This window comes from Anser cygnoides, chromosome 18 (assembly GCF_040182565.1).
Source record: "Anser cygnoides isolate HZ-2024a breed goose chromosome 18, Taihu_goose_T2T_genome, whole genome shotgun sequence".
Lineage (NCBI taxonomy): Eukaryota > Metazoa > Chordata > Aves > Anseriformes > Anatidae > Anser > Anser cygnoides.
This window is the reverse complement of record NC_089890.1, coordinates 11452011-11475413: the sequence shown is the minus strand read 5'-3', so window position 1 is coordinate 11475413 and position 23403 is coordinate 11452011. Positions and strand designations below refer to the sequence as shown.

Below are 23403 nucleotides of genomic sequence, written 5' to 3'. Positions count from 1 at the left end.
TGCAGAGGTGCTGCCTTCGCCTCCCGCGGCCGCGCAGCCCCGAGCACGTGGGAGCAGCACCAGGCAGGGTCGGGGAAGGTGCTCGGCCAGGCGTGGGCTCCGGGCTGGAGCTGGGACGGGGCTTCTGGGGGGGGTTTCAGTCCTCCCTTCCACAGCTGTGCTCAGCGTGCTGCGAGCCTGCGGAGAGACTCCGCAGAGCCATGGCGCACGCATCCGCCAGCCGCCTCCCAGGCACGCACTGAGGTTTCCTGCTCCATCTGGGGACACCCCTGACCCCCAGCCCTGCTGCCCCCGGCCCTTGGCTGCCGAGGTGCTGCGCTGCCCTCCTGGCCCCCCACTCCCAGCCCCAGGCTGCTCCTGCACCTTCGGGGCCAAAGCCACCCGATGGCCTCGTCCCCCGACGCACCAGCGCAGCTCCCAACGTGCATGCTCCTGCAGACGGGCACAGCGTGTTCCCGGCTGCGGGGCTTCTCCTTTCCCTCCTCCTGTCTCTGCTGGGAGCCTGATGGTTCCCCAGAGCATTTTCCTGGTGGATACTGGGGGGGGGGCAGAGCCCCCTGCTATAACTTGGGGGGTTCCAGGGCTTTCTGGGACTCCCAGGGCCCTTGATGTAGACGGGCAGCTACAGCTTTGGAGACCCTGCGAAAGTCTGAATGTGGGCTGGAAATGGTGGGATTGGAGCCCTCATCCTCTGCAGGGGCTCACATCCAGGTCCCAGCCAAGCCAGAGCCGGAGGGAGCAGGCTGACAGCACTGCGGTGGGGCTGGGGGTGACGGGCAGAGCTTTGGGACATTGCCTGGCCCTCCCTGCGGGGTCCCAGAGCCCAGCACATCGTGCTCGGCGGTGTGGTGGTGCCTCTCCTGCCCTCCCGTCTGCTTTGGGTTAGGTGAATTTGCTGACTTTTTGGCACTCAGTGTGTTCACGGTGTAAGGAAAAGCACTTTGAGCTCAGGTCCCGGAGTTTGGGTTTCTCCCTCTGCCCACTTCCAGCCCTGCCCCCTGCCCCCCCCCCCCCGCGGCTCTCAGAGCTCCGTGGGGGCTTCGTGTCCCCGAGCACCCCGTCCCCGCACCGCCCCGTCTGCTAACCCACCGCGGGTCCCCCCAAAAAGCCCCCGTCTGAAGGGCAGTGGGTCTGCACCCAGCCCGTCCTGCCGGCCGGCGGGACCCCGACGGGACCCCCGCGGCGGAGAGCCCTGGGGTCCCGCAGCCCGGGGGGGCTCCCTCGGGGGGGCCCGGGGGTGGCCGCTGAGCCCCGGGAGACGGCGGAGGGGGCCCGGGGCCGCCGTCGGGGCGTTGCGGAGCGCGTCCGAGGCTGCCGGGGCCGCCCCGACGGCGGGCACGGGGCTCGGCGCCCCGACGGCGGGCAGGGCTCCGGCCCTCCCGCTGCCGGCCGCGCCGTCGGGGCTCCCCGGGCCCGCTCCGCCGCCCTCCCCGCGGCCGCCCCGGCCTGGCCGCGCCGCTCCTCCGGGGCCTCCGTCGGCTTCGGGCAAAGTCCGCCCCAGCGCGGCCGATAAGGGCCGGGCCGGGCCGAGCCGAGCCGGGCGGGCGGGGGCCGGGCCGCGACGGGCGGGCGGGGACGCGGGGTCCGGGCGGCGGCCGCCCCCGCGGCTGCCGGAGGAGAGGCCTCCCGGCGCTGATTTGCATAAGCTATATTGCCTAATGGAGGCCGGCATGGCTTGGTAGAGGGCGGCCGGGGCGGAGCGGAGCGCGGCGGAGCGGCAGGTGCCGGGGGCAGCCGGGCCGGGCCGGGCCGGGCCGGGCCGGGCCGGGCCGAGCGCGGGGAGAGCGGCGGGCGCCCGGGACCATGGTGTCCCAGCTGAGCGCCCTGCAGCGGGAGCTCCTGGGCGCCCTGCTCAGCTCCGGGGCCACCAAGGAGGGGCTGATCCGCGCCCTGGAGGACATGGTGCCCGCCGCCGGCTTCGGCGTCAAGCTGGAGAGCCTGCCGCTGTCCCCCGGCGGGCCGCCCGACGGCAAGGCCGCCTACCCGCCGCTCGCCAACGGGCACGGCAAGGGCAAGCTGTCCGGCGACGAGGGCTCGGAGGACGGCGACGACTTCGACACGCCGCAGATCCTCCGCGAGCTGCAGGCGCTCAACACCGAGGAGGCCGTGGAGCAGCGGGCGGAGGTGGACAGGATGATCAGGTACCGCCGGGGGGGCGGGCGGGGCGGGGGCACGGCGGGGACACCTCGGGGACACGGCGGGGGCATCGCGGGGACACGGCGGGGACACCCCGGGGACACCCCGGGGATGCCGTCGGGTGGTCGCGGCTGCCCCGAGCGGCGGGGCCGGGGGTGCCGGGCTCGCCCCCGCCGCCGGCTCCGTCCTCCGTCCGCGCCGGGAGATGAAACATAAACTGCAGCACGTGGAGCCCGGGGCGTTATTAATTTATTTCTATAAATCATCAACAGAAAGATACACAAAGGGCCGCGATTAGGGCGAGCGGAGAGGCGGGTTATTCATTGCCCGAGTTGTAAACCAGGCGGGGAGGGGGAAGGAGGAAACCCCCAAACGCGGCCGCTCCGCTTCCGACCCGGCCCGGCCCGGGGATGCGGCTCCGAGCCGAGCCCAGCGGAGCCGAGCTAAGCCGTGCCGTGCCGAGCTAAGCCGTGCCGAGCCGAGCCGAGCTAAGCCGTGCCGAGCCGAGCCGTGCCGAGCCGAGCCGAGCCGTGCCGTCGGGGCGCGGCGGAGCAGCCCCGGGCCCGTGGGGGCGCGGGCAGGGAGCGGGCCGGAGGGGATCAGCAGGGCCGCGCCGCTCGGGGCTGCCCCCTCTGCGCACCCGGGGCCGGTGGAACCGCGCTGGGAGCCCCGCGGGGCCGTCCCCGGGTCACTCCCCCCCTCCCCGTCCCCAGGGGTCCCGACGGGCCGCGCTGAGCCTGTCCCTCCGGAGGGCTGTGCCGCTGCGTGCCCCCCGCCAGCCCGCGGCCCCCAGCGGCCCCGGTGTCCCGGGAGGGACCGGGACGGAGCCGGCACCGCGGTGGGTGCCGGAGGTGCCGTGGGTGCCGTGCTCAGCCCCACGCCTGCCTCGGCGCGAGTCTGGGCAGCCCCGAGGCTTTTGGGGACGGGGCTGGGTGGTGGCACCCGTGCCAGGCCAGGGCTCGGCCGGGCCCCACAGGGTGCTGAGGGGCACGGCATTGCATGCCTGTTCAGCGTGGCACCCACCCACCCGGGCACCCACCCACCCCTCCTGCGTGCCACTGGGTGCTCTGCCTGTCCCCGATTCCCCTCCGCCTGCCGCTGTGCCCGGCCCCGGGGTGCCCGGGTGGCACCGGGGGCGCAGGGAGGGCTCTGCCCCGCGTCGCTGCTCTCCCACAGGTGTTCCTGTGCAAAGTTTGCCTTTGGTGCAAACAAGAGCAGGCACATGTCCCTGAGGAGCCTTTTGCAAAGAGCTTGTGTTTGCTCTAAGAGAGCCCTTTGTACTTGGAGAGGCAGCCAAGGTAGAGGCGTCGGGAGCCATCGGTTTCAGCCCCGCACTGGGGCGAAACCCCGCTCCGCTGCCACCCCACAGCCCCAGCCTCCTGGCCCTGGGTTCGGCTCAGTCACGGGCTGTTCCCATGCCCCTGGGGGTGCTCGGCCCCAGGGATCATTTTGGGGACAGCAGCGTGCCCCGGGCTTGGCTGCCCACCTGCACCACACTCACTTGGGCGTCCCTACGGCCCGTTCAGGGGGCCCAAACGTCCTCAGCTCTGTGCTGGGGCAGCGTGGCACCGAGGGCAGCGCCAACCCCGGCTCCTTGCAGAGCCTGGAGAGTGGTGCTGGTGGTGCGGAGCCCGGCTCCGGGGCGAGACGCCCCGCGGCTCCCTCCCGGCCAGGCTCCAGCGGCCCCGCTGGGTGCACAGGGCAAGCGATCGATCGCTGCAGCACCCGCATCCTGTGGGGACGGTGCTGCAGGGGAGCCGGGGGAGCCCCCCGGGTAGGGAGACCAAAACCCGCTCCGAAACGTGCCCAGGGCAGAGGGGAAGGGGCGGCCGTGGAGCCCTCGGCCTCCGAGCTCTGCTCCGCGCTGTGTGCACAGGGAGATGCAGATTAGATAGATCACTGATGTAGGGAGCCGGGTTTATAATCCATGTGTATAAATTCTTGGCATATTTCTCCGAGGATGTTGAGTGTATTTACCTGTTTTCAAGGCTGACAAAGAGGGCGAGCGGGTGGGGGGTCCTGGGGAGAGGGACGGGCACGAGGCTGGGCTGGGAAGTGCCTGCTCTGGGTCGGCGTTCGCAGCCAGGCTTCGTCGCGGTTAATTCTGGGCAGGAAAAAAAAAAGCCTCTCCTCGATGCCAGGGGCAGCGCGGGGTGGAGAAGGGCTGCGGAGCGAGGGCTACGAACTGCTCCTCCGGTATTACCAAGGGCTTCTGGGTTGTTGTTTTTCCTGCATGTAAAGCCCTGATGAAGATTAGGCAGTTAATGAGTTTTTCATTTTGGTGACAGAACCAAAAAAAAAAAAAAAAAGGGCTTGTGTTGAATCAAAATGTTTTCCTCTCTGCCTTTTTAGGTTAACCGAAAAAAAAAAAAAAAAGGAAAAGAGGCAAACAAACACTCAAACGTTTCATTTTGGGTCAAGTCCAAACATTTTGTTTAACATGAAACAAAATGTTTGGGTTTGGTTTCAGGTTGTTTAACCCTTTTGAATACGGTCAAATAGATTTGTAAAGAAAAGCGTTGCTCAGAAATTAAGAGCTGAATAATTGTTTTGAAAGCGTAAGTGTGAAACGCACCAGAAATACCAAAGGGAAGCCTTTCATGGAGTTGCAAAATGAAAGGAAATTTGCGGACTTTTTTCTAATGCTCACATAATTTTCTTCAGCCAAAACGTTGCCAAATTTTATTTCAATTCAGAAGTCACGCCTGTAACCCAAAGTCTCTCTCTTTCCCTTTTGGTAGTGCGCTCTGTCGCGCTGGCTCGGGATTTAGCTCTGTAAAAGCGATGCCCTTGGTTCAGCTGTGGGCCAGCCTGCTATGTGGAAGGGTGACCAGCTCTGTCCCATTAACTTATTAGTAACCAGTAATTAGTAGGATCAGGTAGGCATTGTGAGCTGCTGGGGAGAGAAGCCCGCGTGCAGCCCCTTGGCTTGCGCCCTGCTTCACCCCCTGCCGGGAGCGGGGCCGAGCACCCGCAGGAGACCCGCGGCGAGAGGAGCTCTCCTTGCGTCCCGCTGGCTCCTGCGTGTCCTGGGGCAGCCCAAGGGCCTGGCGGCCCCAAAACACCGTGCTGCCCTGTCTCCATGCCGCTTTGGCGATGTCTCGGTGGGTAATTTAATGTGGGAAGGGGCCGGGGGCTGTGTCGTGCAGACCCCCGTGCCCGCCTGGGTAACGCCTGTGCCGGGGCAGCCCGCTGAGGGCAGTGCCGCCGGGCGCTGAGCCATTTGCAGCGTCGCCTCGGGTTTACGCTTGCTGCAAAACCTGCAGCCAAGCTGCTGCCCACCGCTGCTGCATGGCCGAGGTGCTGGGCGGAGGCTGCGGAGCCGGTGGCCCCGTCTGTGTTGTGCCCGGCTCTGGGGACGGCAGCGGGGTTTGCGTGGTGCTTAACCTGGTCGGGGCCTTGGGCTGGTGGGACAAGCGTGTGCCTGTGTGTGCGTACAGCTCTGCGGGTCCGCAGTGCAGCCGGGGCCATACAGAGGACACTGTATGCAGGAAGGAGAAGGGTCTCCAAGTCCACCTCCACGTGAAAAATTCACCGGTGGCACCAGGACAAGAGGTGCTGCAGCCCGAGCCTGCTGCGCTCAGCGGGTCGGTGGGCTTTGGGCATGGGAACGTCCTCCAAAACAGTCCGTGCCCCCCCTGCCCCAGGGCCAGGGAGCCGATGAAGCGCCCGTCCATCCAGCGGGCTGCTTGCAGTTGGGTGCTTTTGCTTTGGGTCCAAACAGCTTTGTTTTCGTGCTGCATTCAGGACAAAAAGTAAGAAATCTACTCGTTGGGTTTTTTCCCCTTGACAAGTTGAAGGATCCAAAATAACTAATGAATTGGAAAAGCATTTGGACGGTTATTCCAAGTACAGCATTAGAATATCTCATTATTTGAGTGCACGACTGTGACCAGGTTTAGGTTCCACGCCGATTTTTCAGTGTTAGAGCACTTCCTTTTAGCCCAGCGTCCTCGAGTACCGCAGAACAAACCCAGGGGTCCTAAACCCGGGGCGCTCGGTGCAGGTGTGTCGGCCCGTTTGTCTGCCATTGCGTTTTGCTTTCATTGGAGCTAAAAGAACGCGTACAGCATTTTTAATTTCGGCCATAATTTCGTTTGTTCCCTAAATTGGTGCCAGCTAGCACAAGGACACCAAAGTAACGCTTATTTAGGGAAGAGCCATTTTGCAACTGGATCCTGCCGGAGCCAAATTCAAGTGTTTGAAAATATTCGAGACTGACTTAAAATTACTTGGTTAGGGTTTTCCATCCTGGGGGCCACCTGGGTTTGCTCGCTTGCTTTGGCTTTCTGCTCCTCAGCCTCAGCCCGGGGCGGGGGGATGGAGGCCAGCGGGTGCCGCGGCTGCACCCCAGCCTCTGCCTCCCCCGAAGGACACGGCCGTGGGATTTTGTGCCCTCCTGAAAGAGAATTCAGTCCAGGGCAGGGGGAGGCGGCGAGAATATTTGTCTACCACCAGTAACAGTGGGTTCCCGATGGTAATAACAGGGTTCCATGGCGGGAAGAAGCAAATTCGGGGGAGGAAGATTAACCCTTTGTTTCCTCCACCCCGCAGCGAGGACCCGTGGCGGGCGGCGAAGATGATCAAGGGCTACATGCAGCAGCACAACATCCCGCAGCGGGAGGTGGTGGACGTCACCGGCCTCAACCAGTCGCACCTCTCGCAGCACCTCAACAAGGGCACCCCCATGAAGACGCAGAAGAGGGCCGCCCTCTACACGTGGTACGTCCGCAAGCAGCGGGAGATCCTGCGGCGTAAGTACCCGGCGGGGACAGGGCTGGGGCGAGCGCCGCGGGGCGGGGGGGCTCCCCAGTGCCGGGCGAGGGCAGCCCCGGGCTCCCCCCTTGAAAAGATTGAATTGATTGAAAAAAATCAATTTCGGCTGCAGGAAAAGTGGGTGGGAGCCCCCCTCGGTCGCAGTGACGCTGCGCGAGCTGCCCCGAGCCGCTCAGGACATCTCGGTCTCTGTAGGTCTGTGTTCCTCAGAGCCGGGAAAGCGATCAACGACTGCACGCCATCAGATCCATTTCCCACCTCTGCCCCCTTTTTCCTCTCTCCGCTTCTTGAGCGTGCTCGTTTTCTGCGACTGCTTGTCGAAAAAGTAAAGAGAGAGGAAAGAAAAATCCCGTAAATCATTTGTACCTGCAGCGCGGTCTCGGGCAGTCGGAGTTATTTAAAACACAGCCCGCTTTGACCGAGCACCCAGAGCAGGGCTCCTTAAATCCCCGGGGCCCGGCTCATGCAGAGAGCGGTGGCAGTGGGGCCAGCGATGTGCTGAGCCCTGCCTGGCGTGACGGAGCCCCTCCGCCAGCCCCGCTCGCCCAAAAGGATGCAAAATGCAGCAAGAAAAAGCGCAGGAAAGGGTTCAGCACCAAGCGCTGCCGCTTTGAAAGCGCACCTGGAGATGTGAAAGCAAACAGAGCCCGCTCCGGTCTGGGGCTCTGTTGTCACAAGGGGAAAAGCCATTACAAAAAGAGGGAGAATTCCCCCGCAAACCTGAGAATAATAAAAACCTTCCATTAATCTCCCTTTACTGCCACGGTGACAAGTGCCCGGCTGGACGCGGGGAAGGTCACCCCTGGCGCACAACTCGGGGGCGCGGGGCTGAGCCCCCAGCTCTCCGAGCCTGGGGTAGGGCGAGCACAGGAGGAGGGGGCTCTGCAGTGGCCAAGAGCTCATTTTGGGGGGCTTCAGTGTGCCCTGCCTGGCTCCTGGCTTGCAAAATTCCTCCCGGAACAAGCGCAGGCCGGCAGAGCCCCGCTATGAATATGCATGCCCTGCGCATGCCTCCCCATTAAACACCCGTCCGGGTCGGTCATAACCCCCCTGCCCCTGCCTGCGTGTGCAGTCGGTGCTGGGGTGCCCCGAGCCGGCACCGAAAAACGCCGGGGCCGGGGGCCGGGGGCAGCAGGGGGGGTCCGGGGGGGGGTCCGGGGGCTGCCGCCGCGTGTGACGGTGACTCTGAGCGGCGGCTACAGGCCGGGTCACGTCTGCTCCTTTCTCTTTCAGAGTTCAACCAGACAGTCCAGGGTTGTGGAAATAGGACAGACAAAAGCAGTCAGGATCAGCTGCTGTTTCTCTTTCCAGAGTTCAATCAGCAGAACCAAGGGGCTGGCCAGCTCGACGATGCCTGCTCCGAAACCCCCAGCAAGAAGATGCGCCGCAATCGCTTCAAGTGGGGGCCGGCCTCCCAGCAAATCTTGTACCAAGCCTACGACCGCCAAAAGAACCCCAGCAAGGAGGAGCGAGAGGCGCTGGTGGAGGAGTGCAACAGGTAACGGCCGCCCCGCGCCGCCCGCCGCTTCCTCTGCCGCCCTGCAGCCTCTCCTCCAAAAACCACGCGTGGTGCCGGGCTCACGGCTCGCAAACCCACAGCAGCCCCGGCTGCCTGCTCGTGGCACGGCGTCGCTGAGCCACCGGCCCTGGTTTCGCCTTGCTTTGCCCCCCTGGGCAGCGTGCGGACCTGAGCAAGCTCCCTGCTGCGGGCGGGGATGCCGCGGGGATGCCGCAAGGTTGGAGGGAGGTGGGGTGGCTTTTGGGGCATGGATGCAGTCGGGAAGAGCGGGCGGGCATTGAGGAAGGGCTCAAACACCCCCAAATCCTACCCGAGGCCCCCTGTGCGTCGGGGGGCTCCCCAGCGGCACCCTTGTTCCAACGTATCCCCTTGCACGCGCAGGGCCGAGTGTCTGCAGCGAGGGGTGTCTCCCTCCAAGGCGCACGGGCTCGGCTCCAACCTGGTGACGGAGGTGCGCGTCTACAACTGGTTCGCCAACCGGCGGAAGGAGGAGGCTTTCCGCCAGAAGCTGGCCATGGACGCCTACAGCTCGGGCCAGCCCCCGCACAGCATGAACCTGCTGCTGTCCCACGGCTCCCCCCACCACAACCAGCCCAGCGCCTCGCCCCCCAGCAAGATGCCAGGTAAGCCTCGTGCCCAGGGCAGCGCGGTGGCCGCCCCGCTTGGGTGGTGGCGCTGAGCAGCCGCTCTACTGGCCCCCGTTTCTGCTGGAGAAAGGGGTGCTGGACCCCTGGGGCCGTGCACGGCCAAGGCGGCGATGGCCTCGGAGGGAGGATGGTCCATGCCGTCCACGTTGGCCAAGGGGCAGCGACGTAGCTGAGCTCTTGGTGCAGTTTTCCTGTTGGCAAACCAGCCACAGACACATCAGCTGTGGGGCCGTGGGGTGGGACCCCGCTCGGCACCGGGGTACGGGGACGTCCCGGTCCCCCCGACGCCTTGATGGGTGTGGAGAGGAGCGACCGCTGTCCCTGCAGCCCGATGGCCGGGCGAGCCACGTGGCGAGGGCTGGATTTCCGTGCCGCCGAGGACAGATGGGTGTTTGCTTGGCTGGCTGGATTTGACGGCGTCCCCGCGCGGGCTGGGCTGGGCTGGGCAGGGGCGGGGATGCGGGCTGCTGCCGCCTGACGTGGAGGGCAGGGGGACGTGGTGCCGGGGGAGGAAAGCTGCCGGGGGGCACAGGGCTCGCCCTGGGGGCCACCCTAACGGCACGAGTGGCTGCGGGCAGGGGGCTGCACTGAGCCCTGCGGCCGGGCTCCCCTCTGCCCCTGGCGTGCGCGGCCGGGGGGATTGAAGCAGGAGATAACGCCGCGGGCAGAGCCGCGAGGGTAATCAGGGAGGGCCCGGCGGCGGCCGCAGCGTGGGGCAAGAGGCATTGTTGGGAGAACAATCCCCATTGTGCCGCTACCTGCAATCTGCACTCCAAAGCCGCCAGCCCCGGCAAACAAGAGCGGGCGCTTTGTGGCGGGCGGCGAGGGGTCAGCGTGGGGCCGCGGGGCTGCGGGCGATGCGCCCCAAACGCCCTGGGCCCCATCTCGGGGTGGCACCCGCACAGCCCGGCTGGGGAGCCGAAAACTGGCCCCCTCTCGGAGCTGTCCCTGCCTGGCTCGCTGCAAGCCCCCAGCCTCATCTCCGAGCGGAATTCAATGAAGCAGTGTCCGGAGAGTCCCGTAGGCACGGGGAGAGGGTGCAGAGAGCTGGGGATGGCGCTGTCCTGGGCGCTGTGGGACCCCTGGGCAGGCTCCACATGTGGGGACACCCTCGGGGCGCAGAGCATCCCACACCCCACCCGCCCCGCTGGCGGCAGCGGCCGCAGCCCGGCTCCCGGCGCAGCTCTCCCCGCGGGGCGGCCCGCGGTGACCACGGGGTGACCCTGCCCCAGGAATGCCCCGCACAATGGCGGGACCGGGCGGACGTTTGCCCTCCTGTCACCGGCTGATTGCTTACAAGGTGCCCTACAAGCACATTGTCAGCAAAATCAGCTGTTTTCTGTGTCGGCCGCCGGGCTTTACAATACCGCACCAGCATGCAGCCCCGCGTTGTCATGGCGTTGTCCCCCCCGTGCATGCTTAATTGACAATTAAGCCAGGGCTTTGAACGAACCCCGCTGCCTTTGATGTGCCCCCGTCCTGCCAGCGCGCATGCAGGCACCCCGCGAGAGCCTTTGTTTTCTTCTATTAGGGGACAGCAATTATTGTAACCGCGGGCATTTATCTCGGGGCTGCGGGGCCGTTAAGCCCAAACCTTTATTTTCCCATCCGAGCTTCGGCCAGCAGGAGCCGGCCGCGGCTATAGGGCCGATGACAGCCCATTCGGAGGGGCTTTTGAGCCGGGCAGGAGTGATGGCCGCGGAGGGGTCAGGAGGGCTCGGCCGCGGGGATTTGCTGGCGGGCAGCGCTGGTGCGCATCGGCCTCGCCGAGGAGGAGGAGGTGGGCACGGCGAGGGCCGCGCAGGGGTTTTGTGGGCCGCTTTTGGAGCGACGGGCTGGGATGGAGCTCAACCGCCGCCTGCGTTGGGGTCCAGCAGACCCGGTGGCATTTTGGGCCCTACAAGCTGCGCGGCAGGCTCGCGGCCCCCAAAACACCAGCGGCTCCTCCAAGAGGTGCTGACCCCATCCGTGGCTGCGCGTGCTGGGATTTGAACTGCCCTTGCACCGTGTGTGGCGCTGTCTGGAGCCCTCAATGCCTCCTTAACAGCTTAATGACAGCGCTGGGGACGCTGCCCGCGTCCTGCCCCTCTGCGTCCTTCCCTGCCGGGGAAGGGAATGGTGGGGCTGGCTGCGAGGAGCAGCTCAGAGCCGCTCGCAGAGCGGGGCCCCGGCATCGCCTGGTGGGCACGCTGCGGGTTGTGCCCTGCCAAAGGGGGGGATGACGGCCAGGGGCAGGGGGAAGAGCTGGAAAAGTCGGGCATCCTCCCAGCCTCTTCCCGGGGACCCCGAGCCAAGTCTCAGGGCAGAGTTTTGAACTATTTGGAGGTAAATACTTAAAGCCTACCTCGGAGGCTTCTCAGACTCTGGACTTTTCCCTTCCTATAGGGTATTATCAGTGATCTCGGTTCCCTGTTTGCCTTGAAGGTCACTCAGGGCTTTATCTCGCTGCCTCGGTGCCATGCCATAGACTCTGGCTTATGCCATTTTTATCTTCAAGAGCCCCAAAGACAATCAGCGCATTGATGAGATTAGGTGACGCGCTGCCCCCCCTGCGTCCCCACTGCATACAAAGGGCCCCGGGGCGCCCCGCAAAGCCCCGGCCCCGCAGCATCTCCCCCGCCCGCCCCATCCGTCTGGCCGTGCCCACGCAGCAGACATCAGCACAGTCCTTCATATGCGTGAATATAACAAATAACGTATATATCTGAATGTACGTGGTATATATTTTAGATATCTCTACAGACATACGTACAAGTGTAAAAATAACTCAGCTCCACGCCCTGAGGTTCTCGGTAAACTGCGAGGGCAATTGGGGTGATTTTAATTTTTTTTTTTTTTTTTCCTTAAAGAAAAGCCTGTCCATAAAACCCTGGTCCAGAGGTACATCAGTTTATATCTGGATCTTTCAGGTTGTTCTTTGATAGCCGTGGGGTACGTGCTGGTTCTGGCTGTGGACCCGGTGCCAGCCGTTGTAATTCTTTACTGTTGCGCTCATTGTGCGGCTCTGTGGGTACGGTGTGCTGTTAGGAGCTTTTCCCGGTTTTATGGGGGGTAATTAGGGCTTTATGACAGCAGCAAAATGGGAGGGTCCAGTCCCAATAAACAGGTTTATAATGGATATAAACTATGCACCTCTGTAACTGAGCAAGATTAACACTTTAGGGACAATTTGAGTGGCAGCCCCAAAATCGGCGATTTGCGGGGTGTTGGCGAGGCTCCGGGCAGAAACACAGCCGGTGCGAGCAGCGAGCAGCCTCGGGATGCTCCTGGGGACGCTCCTGGGGACGTGCCTTGGGATGCGCCGGTTTGGGGACGGGCTCTGGCACCCCGCAGAGCCGGGGGTGCCGGCTGCGGGGCTGAAACACAGGGTTAAGGCTACGGGAGCCAGACCCCGCGGTTTGTCTGGAAACATGGGAAAGCAGTAAAACGTTTCACGGGCTGTGCAGCTCGGGGGCCAAACAATAGCCGGGTCCCATAAACAGACTTTTATATTATGGCTGTAGCTCCAGTTGGAGGAAAAAAAAAAAGTCTTTAAGGGCGCAGGCTCCGCGGGCAGGCCCATTAACAGTGATTCACGGGCAGGCTCCTCTCCGGGGCGGCTGCGCAGAGCTGGACGGGGAGAGGCTGAGGAGGAATAAATCTCGTGCTGGGGCCGCTTCAAGCACAGGAGAGCGGCGGGACAACAATCGTGCTCGGCTCCGTGCAGCCGCCTGGCCCGCCGGGCCATAAACCCTGAGCTCGGGTGGGACATGGAGCCCCCCAGGAGGGAGCCGTGCGTACCGGGGGGGGGCAGCAAATGGGGCCAGCGAGGTGTCAGGGGACACGTCCTGCGCTCAGACCCACAGGACGGCCGCACCGTCTCCCCACGGCCGTGGTTGAAGCGGGGCTGGGCAGGAGCTTGCTGGGGAGGCAGGAGGAGCGGCACCTCCATCGCCCGGAACGCTGTTGGAACTGACCAGCGTGAGCCTCCCGATGCCAGCCGCCCCGTCTGCCGAAATCCAGCCCGACGGCGAGGGCATACAAACAACAGTAATATCCGTCCTGCTCTAGGAATGGAAAAAAAGAAAATAAAAAAATAGTTGGTGGCTTCCCCAAGGCCGCAGTTAGCCGCAGCAGACGGGAAAACCCTTACCCTGCCCAAGCCTCGGCCGCCAGACTGCCTGGACGCCTCAGCGGTGGTTATCGCTTCTCAAACAGTAACAGTCTCGTCCTCAGGATTGCAGGGAAAAGCTTGAAAATCGGCTCTTAACATTGCCTGATTCTTAAAGACAGCTTCCTAATTCTGGGTGTCTTGGCTGAATTGGGTACAGCGTGATTTGGGGTTTTAAAATTTTGTCCTTACTCAAAGCCTCACAGAATCCAGAAGGGGGGAAGATCGCCCTGGCAGTTAGCAGACCTCGGCATCCCTCCCTTGTGGTGTTACTGCTTGAAACCTTACAGAGCGTCACCCTCAAGGGTAACGTCTCACCCAGTCCTGCGTTTCTCAAACGCACCTCGGGTTTCTTTCGTAGCCAATTCAATCACTATTCCATCGGCACGGAAACTATAATTTAATCTCCAGCCGGAGCCGCCTGTGCTCCTCGTCTATCTTTAAGACCATTGTGAGCAGAAAGGGCTTTATTTTATCTCCCCTCCCATTGTTTGAGTAGCGCTGCAGGATCTCAGGCCGGCAGCGGCTGAAGCACACTTTGCACGAGGCCGGGGCCGCGGGGAAGAATGTGGTGACAGTGCCCCGGTTGAGTAATGTTTACCCTGCTCATGGCTGGGACGTCCACTCGTACCGGCAAATATCCACCTGCCAGAGGACATTCTTGTATTATCAGGGATAAAGGGGTTTGCTGGGAAATGATCAGGAACCAGACATCGTGGGGAGATTCCTATCTGCGGGCCATGTTTAACCAGCTGATGTTGAAAAATTTGGAGGCAATTAAAGAGTGACTTTTCTGTGCTTTCGGCGATGGCAGCAGGTAGCCTGCCGTGCTTTATCCGCCGCTTTTGGGGCCTCGTGCGCAAAGCGGCCAGACCTGAGTTATCGGTTATTTCAGATGTTTCTTCTTCCTTGACTTGAAGGTTTTAGAGCAGCCCTTGGAGCATCCCCACAGACCTGTTGCCCGCCAGCCCGCACTGAGCCTTGGCCGGGGGATGCCAGCACCACCTCTGAAGCTCCAGGTCCTTGGGGCTTCGGCCACCGCGCCAGCAGGGCTCCTGGCACCTGGCGGAAAGAGCCCCAAAACCCCAGGGCAAAGACCCGCTCCCTGGGCACGTGGAGCTCCTTGGTTTGGGGACAGGTCCTCAAGGTGCCCACGCGGTGGCCGGGGTCACCGGTGATGTCTGGCTCTGGCTTGGGCAGATGATGCTTGCAGAGGTTGCTGCTGGTGATTTTCATTCCCAGGAGAGATTTGGGCCCTCGGGCCAGCCACCGCTTCGATCTCCGGGGAGTTCAGTGAACCCGGCTGCGAGCCCGGTGCTGGGCTCCTCGTAATAAATGGCTTCTCACCGGAGTTGTCAGGGCACCCGTGTAAAAGACGCTTTTGTTTCCCGTGGGTTTTCCTTGGTTAATTATTTGTGATCTGTAGATGCCTTTCCATGACACACGGCTGATCATATGGTTATCAGCGCAGGGCTTTTTAGCCAAATTAAATATATTTGTATTGAAGACCTGTGCTCAAGCCAGATTTCACTCCTTGGCGGTGTCAGGCTGCGCTCTGGTTTGGAGGTTTGCATTTCTTGTCCCTCTGTCCTCCTGCCGCGCTCGGTTAATCATGCACTTGTCAAGAGCGAGTCGAGAGGGAAATGGGATGCGGGAGAGGCTGAGAAAAAAGCGAGGGCCGTCGTCGTTCGGAGCCGGGAGGGCTTTGGGACAGCGGGGCCCCGAGGAGCCAGGCAGGCTGCTCGGAGGAAGAACCCTGGGATGCAGAGCGGCTCCCGCAGCTCAGGGCTCCCAGCCGGTGTCCGAGAGCCCGGGGACCCGGCGGAGGTTGCACGCGGGTGTGCACTGTGCAAGGAAAGCACAAGGGGCGCAGACGGGTGCGGAAGGGTGCCTGTTGTTGGCTGGATGGGTCTGATGGGGGCAGCCCCTTTCTGCCCCACAGGCATCAGGGACAGTCGGGTTGCTCGGGGAGCTGCGGCACTGTTTGGGCGCTTGGTATCCCTCAGCTTTGTTTTCTCCGGGCAATTTCAGGAGATGGGGCTGGGGAGAGGCTGGAAAGCAGCACGGGAGGAGGGGGCACGTCGCCTGCTGCCCTCCTCCTGCTCATCGTTCAGGGGGCTCACACGTTTGTGTGCAAAGCGGCTGCGTCCTCGTGCTGCGTGCCCCAGGAGGGCCGGGGGGTTCCTCACTTCTTGGGGGGCGGCACGGCCCGGGGGGGGTGCCCTGCCCTCACCGGGGTGCCCGCGGGCGATGCCAACGCCTGGCGCTGTTTTGCAGGGGTGCGGTACAGCCAGGCGGCGAGCGGCGAGGCGGCGTCCTCCGGGGCCATCAGCCACCACGGCAGCGGTGCCATGGTCACCACCAGCCAGGCGGTCCTGCAGCAGGTCTCCCCGGCCGGCTTGGACCCAGGCCACGGTTTGCTCTCTCCCGACGGTAAAATGGTGAGTACACCTGGCCTATTGTGGCGGCGGCGCTGATAAGATAAGAGGGCCCAGCGGGCAAAGCAAACACGCTTTCCCCGGGTTTCACACGCGGCCCGCGCCGAACAATGGGGCATTGTGGGGCCGGGGCCGTGGCGCGGGCGCGTGCCCGTCCCCAGCGCCCGCCTCGAGCGCGATGCGCGGCCCCGCGGGCGGCGTGTTCCCCAAAAGCAGCCCGTAAACCTGACAGAGCCCGCTCCGCTCCTATCGATCGCGTGCCTCGCTGACTGACGGCGCGCTGGGTGGATCACTGTTTGCTTTCCCCTGCCGATGACATGGGCATTGATAAAATGCTCATTCATTACTTTTCCTTAAGCCCTCCCAGGTTCTCAGCTTTGCTGGGAAGCTCTTTCCTCCCCGGCCGTGCCGGGCTGGTGCCAGCCCCTGGTGCTGTGCGTGGCCGTGTGCTGGTGCCAGGCTGTGTGGGCAGCGGGGTGGTGGGGACGGGATGGGACGGGACACAAGGGATGGGACGGGAGCACGGCGCGCCCTCGCAGCGGGCTGCTGCAGCTTTGTGGTGCCTGGCTGCCCCGCGGCTCTTCCGGGAGGAGGTTTTCCTGCTGAAAGTGAAAGTCGCACATGGCCCTTGGCAGCGGGGCCAGCCCGCTCTGCCCCGGTTTTCACTTCCATTTTCGCAGGACTGTCCCTCCTGGGCCGTCGGCTGTGCGTCCCCACAAGTCTGCTGGCTGGGCGCTCCCTCCTGCAGCCTGGGCTCCTTCTCCTTGCAGCTGCCCGCACTGCCTTTCCCTCTGCTCGCCCCCACGAGGGGCTTCTTGCGGTTCCCTGCTCTGCCTTTCCCTCTGCTCGCCCCCACGAGGGGCTCCTTGCAGCCCCGCAGGCTCGGGTGCTGCGCTGGGCACACCGAGCGTCCTTCGCCAGGCAGAGGAAGCACTGCAGAGCGATCCCAAGCCCTGCAGCACGCTCCCTTGCCATGCGCCCTGAGCACACCCATGTCTCCCTCGGGGTGTGTTGAGCCTTGTAACCCTGAGCCTTGAAGTCATAAAATGAGTCACGACTGAAGGCAGCAGCAGGCACTGGCGGCGCGGGGCGGGGGGCGAGAGGACAAAGCCGTGCGAGGAGCTCGGTGGCGCAGAGCTCTCGGCGCACCCCAGCCAGCTCCTTTTGCAGGAGACCCTTTTTGGGGGGGGGACAGGAGCCCCCCGGGAGTGGAGCTTCCCTCGCGTGGCAGAAGGCCGCTCAGAAGTGCAGTGGGTTATGCTGGGGGAAGCAGCTTGCTAAAGGCACACGTGGGCAGAGCTCTGCTGAATTATCCCCGCTGCGCAGCGCTGTCTGGGGCTGCTCCGGTTCCCCAGCAGCGTGCAGCCCTGCCAGCTTATCTCTGATCTTTAAGCAAGGCTAGCTAGTGCTTGCAAGTTATTTAATAAAAATATGCTGTAGGCTGTGGTTTCTAGTAAGTAAACATGTGCCTTTAATACCCCACATGAAACCAAAAGCTGCCAAGGAAATTGCTGCATCTGAAGGCAATCGTTTTTTAGGGAGGAGTGCTACGGAGGCTGCAGATAGCTGTGGTGTTGCCCTCCTTTATGCTCCTGCGTTGCTCCTGTAGTCCCAGAGAGCCCCCTGCAATGGTCCAGTGCTTGGCGGGTCTTTTCCAGTCCTGCCCTCTCCAGGTGACTTCTTTTGGGAGCAGCTCTTTTGCCCAATTCCCCCAGAAACGTGCCCAGGCTGCAGGTGAGCGGCGTGCGTTTGCTGCGAGCCGCCTGGCTCGTGCACCGCGGCGTGGTGTGACCTGGCCTTGAAGAAACTTGGAAAGTGGAAAGTACTGGATAAGGAAACATGAGTCACTCTCGTGCTCTGGAATTTATTGATGTATTCGTTTCAATTGCAATGAGGCTATCTCAAATTCAATGGGCAAAATAAACAAGGCGCTGGGCCCGGTGTCCAGGAGTGTCACACGAAGAGCCCGAAGGATGGCTCCGAAACCTGGATCGAAGCTGCTCGGTGCAGGAGGTTCCAACAGAGGGGTTAGGAGAACTGCAGCAAATCAATTCAGCAACACCTAGGCGCTGCTGTACCCCTGTTTACACCAGGGACCAACGCAGACCTCCCAGCACGCTCCGAGGGTCTCCGCGTGTGTCTGACCGTCACACACCAACCCCAAATCCAGGGAGCCGGCTTTGGCCACCTCACCAGCACTGCCCATCTGCACGCTGTGCCTGCAGACCCTAAACCAGGATTTTTTTCCGTAAAAGTGATGACTAAGAAGATCACCCAGGTCTTTTTTATTTTTTTTTTTTTAAGTCCCGAGTTTATATTTCCCACTTTCCTCTACAACCGTGACGGCTGGAAGTTAATGAGTGCTGAGAGTCCTCAGTTGTCCCCAGCTGCAGGAACTTGGACCTGGCGAGCAAAATGGCAAACGCCTGGGACGCGTCCTGTCCCCGGCGCTGTGCTCTGCTGGAGCGCTGGCAGCCGCTTCCAGGGGAGCTTTGCACCGCTGCTGCTTTGCTATTTATTAACGCGACGTTCAGGAGTCCCAGCCAGGGTCTGCAGCCCTGGGGCACCTCACTGAAAGGTGCTCAGTGTGGCCGCAGCCTGCTTGGCTCCTGGGGGCTTCTTCCGACGCCCCCATCCCCGTTTTTGGAGTTGCTGTGTCCGGGTGGTGTCAGGGAGCCGGGAGCAGCCCTTGTCGCGTGCCTGATGTCTCCTTTTGCATTGCTCCTTGGCAGATCTCCGTGTCGGGCGGCGGGCTGCCCCCGGTGAGCACCCTGACCAACATCCACAGCCTGTCCCACCACAACGCGCAGCAGTCCCAGAACCTCATCATGACGCCGCTCTCGGGAGTCATGGCCATCGCACAGAGTAAGCACGCACCCGGGACCCCTCCGGACCCCTCCTGCGGCGCGCTGGGGACCCCGGCGCTGACCGTCCCCGCTCTCTCCCTCCTCCCAGGTCTGAACACCTCGCAGGCGCAGAGCGTCCCGGTCATCAACAGTGTGGCCGGCAGCTTGGCGGCCCTGCAGCCGGTCCAGTTCTCCCAGCAGCTGCACAGCCCGCACCAGCAGCCGCTCATGCAGCAGTCGCCCAGCCACATGGCCCAGCAGCCCTTCATGGCCACCGTCACCCAGCTGCCCAACTCGCACAGTAAGGGGACGCCGGGCGGCTGCCCCGGGGAGAGCCTGGAAGATGAACTCGATGGGAAATGGGCTTCTGCTCCCCTCCTGCGTGCCCCTGCCTGTGCTCGTGTGCTCTCTCCCCTGGGTGCCAGCCGGGGGGGGGTGGCCGCGTCCTGCTCCGTCCCCTCCTGCCCCAGTGCCACCCGCTGTGCTGCATCACCCCCAATGCTCCCGGGCTGGCCGTGGTCCCCAGCAGCACTTTGTGCAAAGATTATTTTTCCTTCTGGGTTCTTATAGCCACAAATTGCTTCTTGCTCTGGTCTTACTGGAGGAGGTGGTCAGCAGAAGCAAAAGCCTCCCCTTCTGGCTCCTCTGTTGTCCTCGCCCTGCTCCAGCACCTGGCTCTGCTGGGCTCGGCCTTTTCACCCGTCCTTTGGTCCACCCTGTTTTCCCCAGGCGAGCTGGTACCTGAGAAAGAGGCCGTTTAGAGGCACACAGCAATTTCCTCCCACTTGTTTTATTGTGTCCCTGTCCCCGCAGTATCCATCCCCACGCGGCACCCACGTGTGTAGCGCAGGGTTTGCCTGCTTTGCTCCCCTTCCAAGGCTCTGGGTGACTTTTCTGTGACGGCCGCTTGTCCCCCTTCTCTCCGCAGTGTATGCACACAAGCAGGAGCCTCCCCAGTATTCCCACACCTCCCGCTTCCCCTCGGCGATGGTGGTGACGGACACCAGCAGCATCAGCACGCTCACCAACATGTCTTCCAGTAAGCAGGTAATGGCCGGGGCTGGTGGCAGGGCAGGGCTGGCGTAATTCGGGGTGTTTGCTCCGTGGGTCCCGCCTGCACTGCGTGTCCCGGCTGAGGACGAGCCCTTCGGTGCTCGACACCCAGCCCCAGAGCTCCAGTGGGCTGCGAAAAACCCGTTGCAGATGGCAAGCGTGATGGGGACGTGGGTGACAAGTGGCCGTGATGGATTGCACTTGTCTGAGGCCACGCTCAGCTGCACGGGGCTGGGGCGTCCTCGGGGGGCTCGGCTCCGGCCCTTCATGGCTGGGGTGAGCTGGGATCGGTCGGAGCCGGGTGCACGGCAGCCCCAGCCCCAAACTTTATCTGCCCCGTGCCGGCACAGGACTTATCCCGGCTCAAATCAGGTGCGCGAGGCCTTACTCAGACAATGGCCCCTTTCTAACAGCCGGCTCTGGGGACTGTGGGAAATATGCGGCCCTTATTGATTGCTAGATAAATAAGAGAGAGCCTTGAACTTGTATGCAGATAAACTTTCTTACCGAGCTTTGACAGTGGAGAGGAAAAAAATGCCTGCAATGACCGCAGAGTAAATACAGCGTGGGATTGCTGCGGGACCTCCCTGCGGATCCTCGGCTCCGTTTGCTGCTCGGGGGGCGAGGAAGGGGCTGGGGCCACCGCGGGGGCTCAGGGTGCCCGGGGTGTCCCCCGGGGGAAGGCAGAAGTGCCGCAGGTGATGAGCGCTCCGGCTGGGCTCGGTGCAGGCTCCCGCTCTCCGTGGTGCGTGGGGCGAGCGCTGCCCTGCGCCCGCGCGTGGCGGCGTGGGGGCGGCGAGGCGGGGCCGCGCTCCTCGGGAGCACCATTTCCTCCGCGCGGCCTTATCGGCCCATCTGGTGTGCGCTCAGCCCGAACTCCCCCTGATTAATCGTGCTCTCCTGCCACGGGCCGGCTTTGATGCCGGCTTGCCGAAACGAGCCCGCTGCACACAGGAAATGTCCTCGCATGGGAATAGCGCCTGGGCAGCCCCGCCGCGGGGCCGCTGCCCGGCCGGGCGCTGCGATCAGCCTACCTTGACGTGGCGCTGCCCGGGGCTCGCTCGTTTGCCTCCCTCCATCCTGCTTTCACCATTTAATTAAAGCAGGAGAAGGGCTTCTCCGTGCAGGAGAGGGGAGATGGGGCCGGGCCGTGCAGATGCTGCTGGGGACGGGTGCGAAACGCCCCCGGCGATGGCCAGAAGGCTGCACCCAGCCCGGGCAGGGCTTGGGGTTTTAGTGGTGGCCGTTTGTGCTGCGGCTCCCTGAGCAGTCCCCTCTGTGCAAGAGGGGCACGCAGCTCTCGGTTCCTCCGACAACGCTCGAGGCCGAGCCACCATTTTTATTACGTTAGCAAACACCTGATAGCCGCAGCCCGTCCCTAATGACATGTCACGGGAGGCTCCTGGCGTCTCCTTATCTCCACGTTACGATGTTTGCTGTTCGCTCCAGCCCGCAAGGTCACCCGCGGCTGCCGGCCCCCACCCCACCGGTGACCGGGGGACCCCAGGGACGGGGCAGGGGCTGCTGCGGTGGCACTGACGGAGGAGCAGGGGCTGCCAGGTCCTTCCGAGGTGACGGCGGTGCTGGGGACAGCAAAGCCCCGCTCCCACCCAAACGCTGCCTTACCAGCATAAACTCCATAGAACAATTGCTGCAACAGGCCCCTTTTTTTTTTCTGTTAAAGTATTATTTTGGGGGTGGCAATATCTGGCTCAATGTGTTTTCGCAGTGCTCTACCTTTGGGTGTGCCGTGGGGCTTGGGGGGGTTCAACAAGGTCGGGGGGCCCACAGGAGATGCCCTCGGGGAGCCCCGGCGCCGCGGCGGTGCTGCCCTCGCCCTCCAGTCACCGTGCTGCTCTCTCCCTCCCCAGTGTCCCCTGCAAGCCTGGTGATGCTCCACACCTCGCTGCCTTTGCACATAGCAACGGGAACTTTATTTTCCACAACATCCCGCGGGCGACCCGCGCGCCGAGCCGCAGCGAAGCCCAGCGCCGCAGCGAGGAGCCCACTTCCCCGACACGGAGCCGGAGGCTCAGCACCCCGCCGGGACCGGCCCGAGCCCGAACCGCGGGCGCCTGCCCAGGGACCGCGCCTCTCCTCCCCTCCGCGCAGTATTTCCGAGATGTGTCTTGAGGATTTTTTTATTATTTTTTTTTTCTTAAGTATTTGCCTTCCAAGAGGCCGTTGGCTCTCCCGAGGAAATAGGAACGAGCTGTCCTGAGAGGTGGCAGCAGGGGAAGACGGACCGTATTTAAGTTACACTCCTCTGCCCGACGGACTGAGAGGGACTTGGGTCTGTTACTTGGCGCTCGGAAGGAGGAATCGCAAGAGCTGTTGAACTGAGCCAGTTAAACTGTAAATATAGGTACAGTCTGCTCCATCCTCACCTGTCCCCACTCCTATACATAAAGATTTATATAAAAGAAGTAAATTTTGTCCAATGGATGTAAACTACTGTAATTAAGTGCAATTCCCCCATCTGTATATATTGTTCCTGAATCCCCTCTCTCTCTCCCTTTTATTTTTTTTTTGGTAAAGGTCAGAGCTGAGTATGCTGTTGGTTTTGTATTTCCCTTCTTCCTTTAAATGAGCCAGCCCACGAGGAAAGCCCTGTGCCTATGCGAGGACGCCAGTCTGGCAGCACCAGTCCCTGCCCTGCGGAGGGACGGGCACACACACGTGTGTCCCCCCCCGGCATGGTGCTGTGCCGAGCAGAGCCCCGGCAGCTGGCTGCTGACGGCCAGGGCCTGGGCAACCCCGAGAGCTCAGGGGCTGCCTGTGTTGGGGGGCGCAGAGGTGGGCTGCTGGGGGGTGGAGAAGCGCTCAGCAGCCCCAGCCACGCAAACACGCTGCCGGAAAGCTCAGAGCACCGGCAGCTTCCAGGGGAGCCCGTAGCTCTTGTGCTGTGCAAGGGGATGTGGCTGCAGGAGGTGCTGGTGGGGTCGTCCTCAGACGGGGTTTGGAAACCCTCTGCCTTTCCTCCTCTCCGTGGGACGCAGCTGGTGCCCAGTCGCTGCCTCGTCTCCTGCCCAGAAACCAGCCAGTAGAGGTGCCTTATTTTTCTGCTGCTGCTGACGAGCCTGGCTGGCTCCCCCCTCAGCAATAACCACGGTGCTCTCACCGTGGCAGCGTCGCCTCCGAGAGGTGCTGCAGAAGCAGGCTGGAAGAGCCCTGAATTCCCGCAGACCCAAATTCCTCCCTGCTCGCTCCGGGATGAGGGCACGGGATGTTTCCCTGCACCCCAGCAGCCTCAGACCACCAGTCCCAGAGCTGCCTCTCCCCTGCCTGCGGCGGCTCCCAGAGGACAGGCTTCGAAGCACGATCTCCAGCCTGTGGATCAGCCCAACTCCACGGCGAGGGCACGTCCCAGCTCCGCAGCCGCTGGTGTGGTTTAGGTGCCCAACTTTGCAGAACCGTGGAAGCTGCACGCGGCGGCGTCTCACTTCCCGTGGGACAGAAGCTCCTCCGTGCACACACCCCTTCGGAAATGGATCTAATGCTCCCAAGTTGTTCATTTTTTTCTTAAACTTTGCCATGTGTGCCAACTGCTGAGGGTGCTTTAGAGAGGTGAAGGGCAGTGGAAGTGCCTGTGGATGACCACTGCTCAGAAAAACACTGGACGCTTTATTTGGGGCACGAAAGACTTTTACTGTGTGTCTGTACAATGTCTGGCACGGTGGGACCCTTGCTGGGACTGATGGGAGCTGCCCTACGGTGAATAAGTCATCACGAATTGGAGACCAATATTCAGAATGACGTCTAATTTAATGTATACCATAATTAAACACCATTTCTTCCTACTCGTTGCTGCTGTGTGATCTGTGAATCCTGCCGCAGC

At 62.7% G+C, this 23403-nt stretch overlaps 1 protein-coding gene across 6 annotated transcripts; it reads left to right on the top strand.

Moving 5' to 3' along the window:
* The first annotated feature begins 1751 nt into the window (after window positions 1-1751).
* HNF1B (HNF1 homeobox B) lies at window positions 1752-23365 on the top strand. Of its 6 annotated transcripts, none has more exons than XM_048074201.2 (9): window positions 1759-2141; window positions 6691-6890; window positions 8146-8410; window positions 8813-9054; window positions 15506-15669; window positions 18399-18531; window positions 18622-18813; window positions 19441-19559; window positions 21437-23365. In XM_048074201.2, the coding sequence occupies exons 1-9, from the start codon at window positions 1804-1806 to the stop codon at window positions 21455-21457; spliced, it is 1674 nt and encodes a 557-aa protein (XP_047930158.1). In that variant the 5' UTR covers window positions 1759-1803; the 3' UTR covers window positions 21458-23365. The 6 variants fall into 6 exon arrangements, with proteins under 6 accessions (XP_047930156.1, XP_047930157.1, XP_047930158.1 ...); XM_048074203.2 differs by having other exon boundaries at window positions 1760-2141; window positions 8224-8410; XM_048074199.2 differs by having other exon boundaries at window positions 1752-2141; window positions 18399-18813.
* Window positions 23366-23403: the final 38 nt, after the last annotated feature.

Bases quoted from the DNA above. Each gene is read 5' to 3' on its own strand.
- HNF1B (XM_048074199.2), top strand. From the start codon at position 1,804: ATGGTGTCCCAGCTGAGCGCCCTGCAGCGGGAGCTCCTGGGCGCCCTG. The intron at 2,142-6,690 runs GTACCGCCGGGG...TCCACCCCGCAG, and splicing joins GAGGTGGACAGGATGATCAG to CGAGGACCCGTGGCGGGCGG. The intron at 9,055-15,505 runs GTAAGCCTCGTG...GCTGTTTTGCAG, and splicing joins GCCCCCCAGCAAGATGCCAG to GGGTGCGGTACAGCCAGGCG.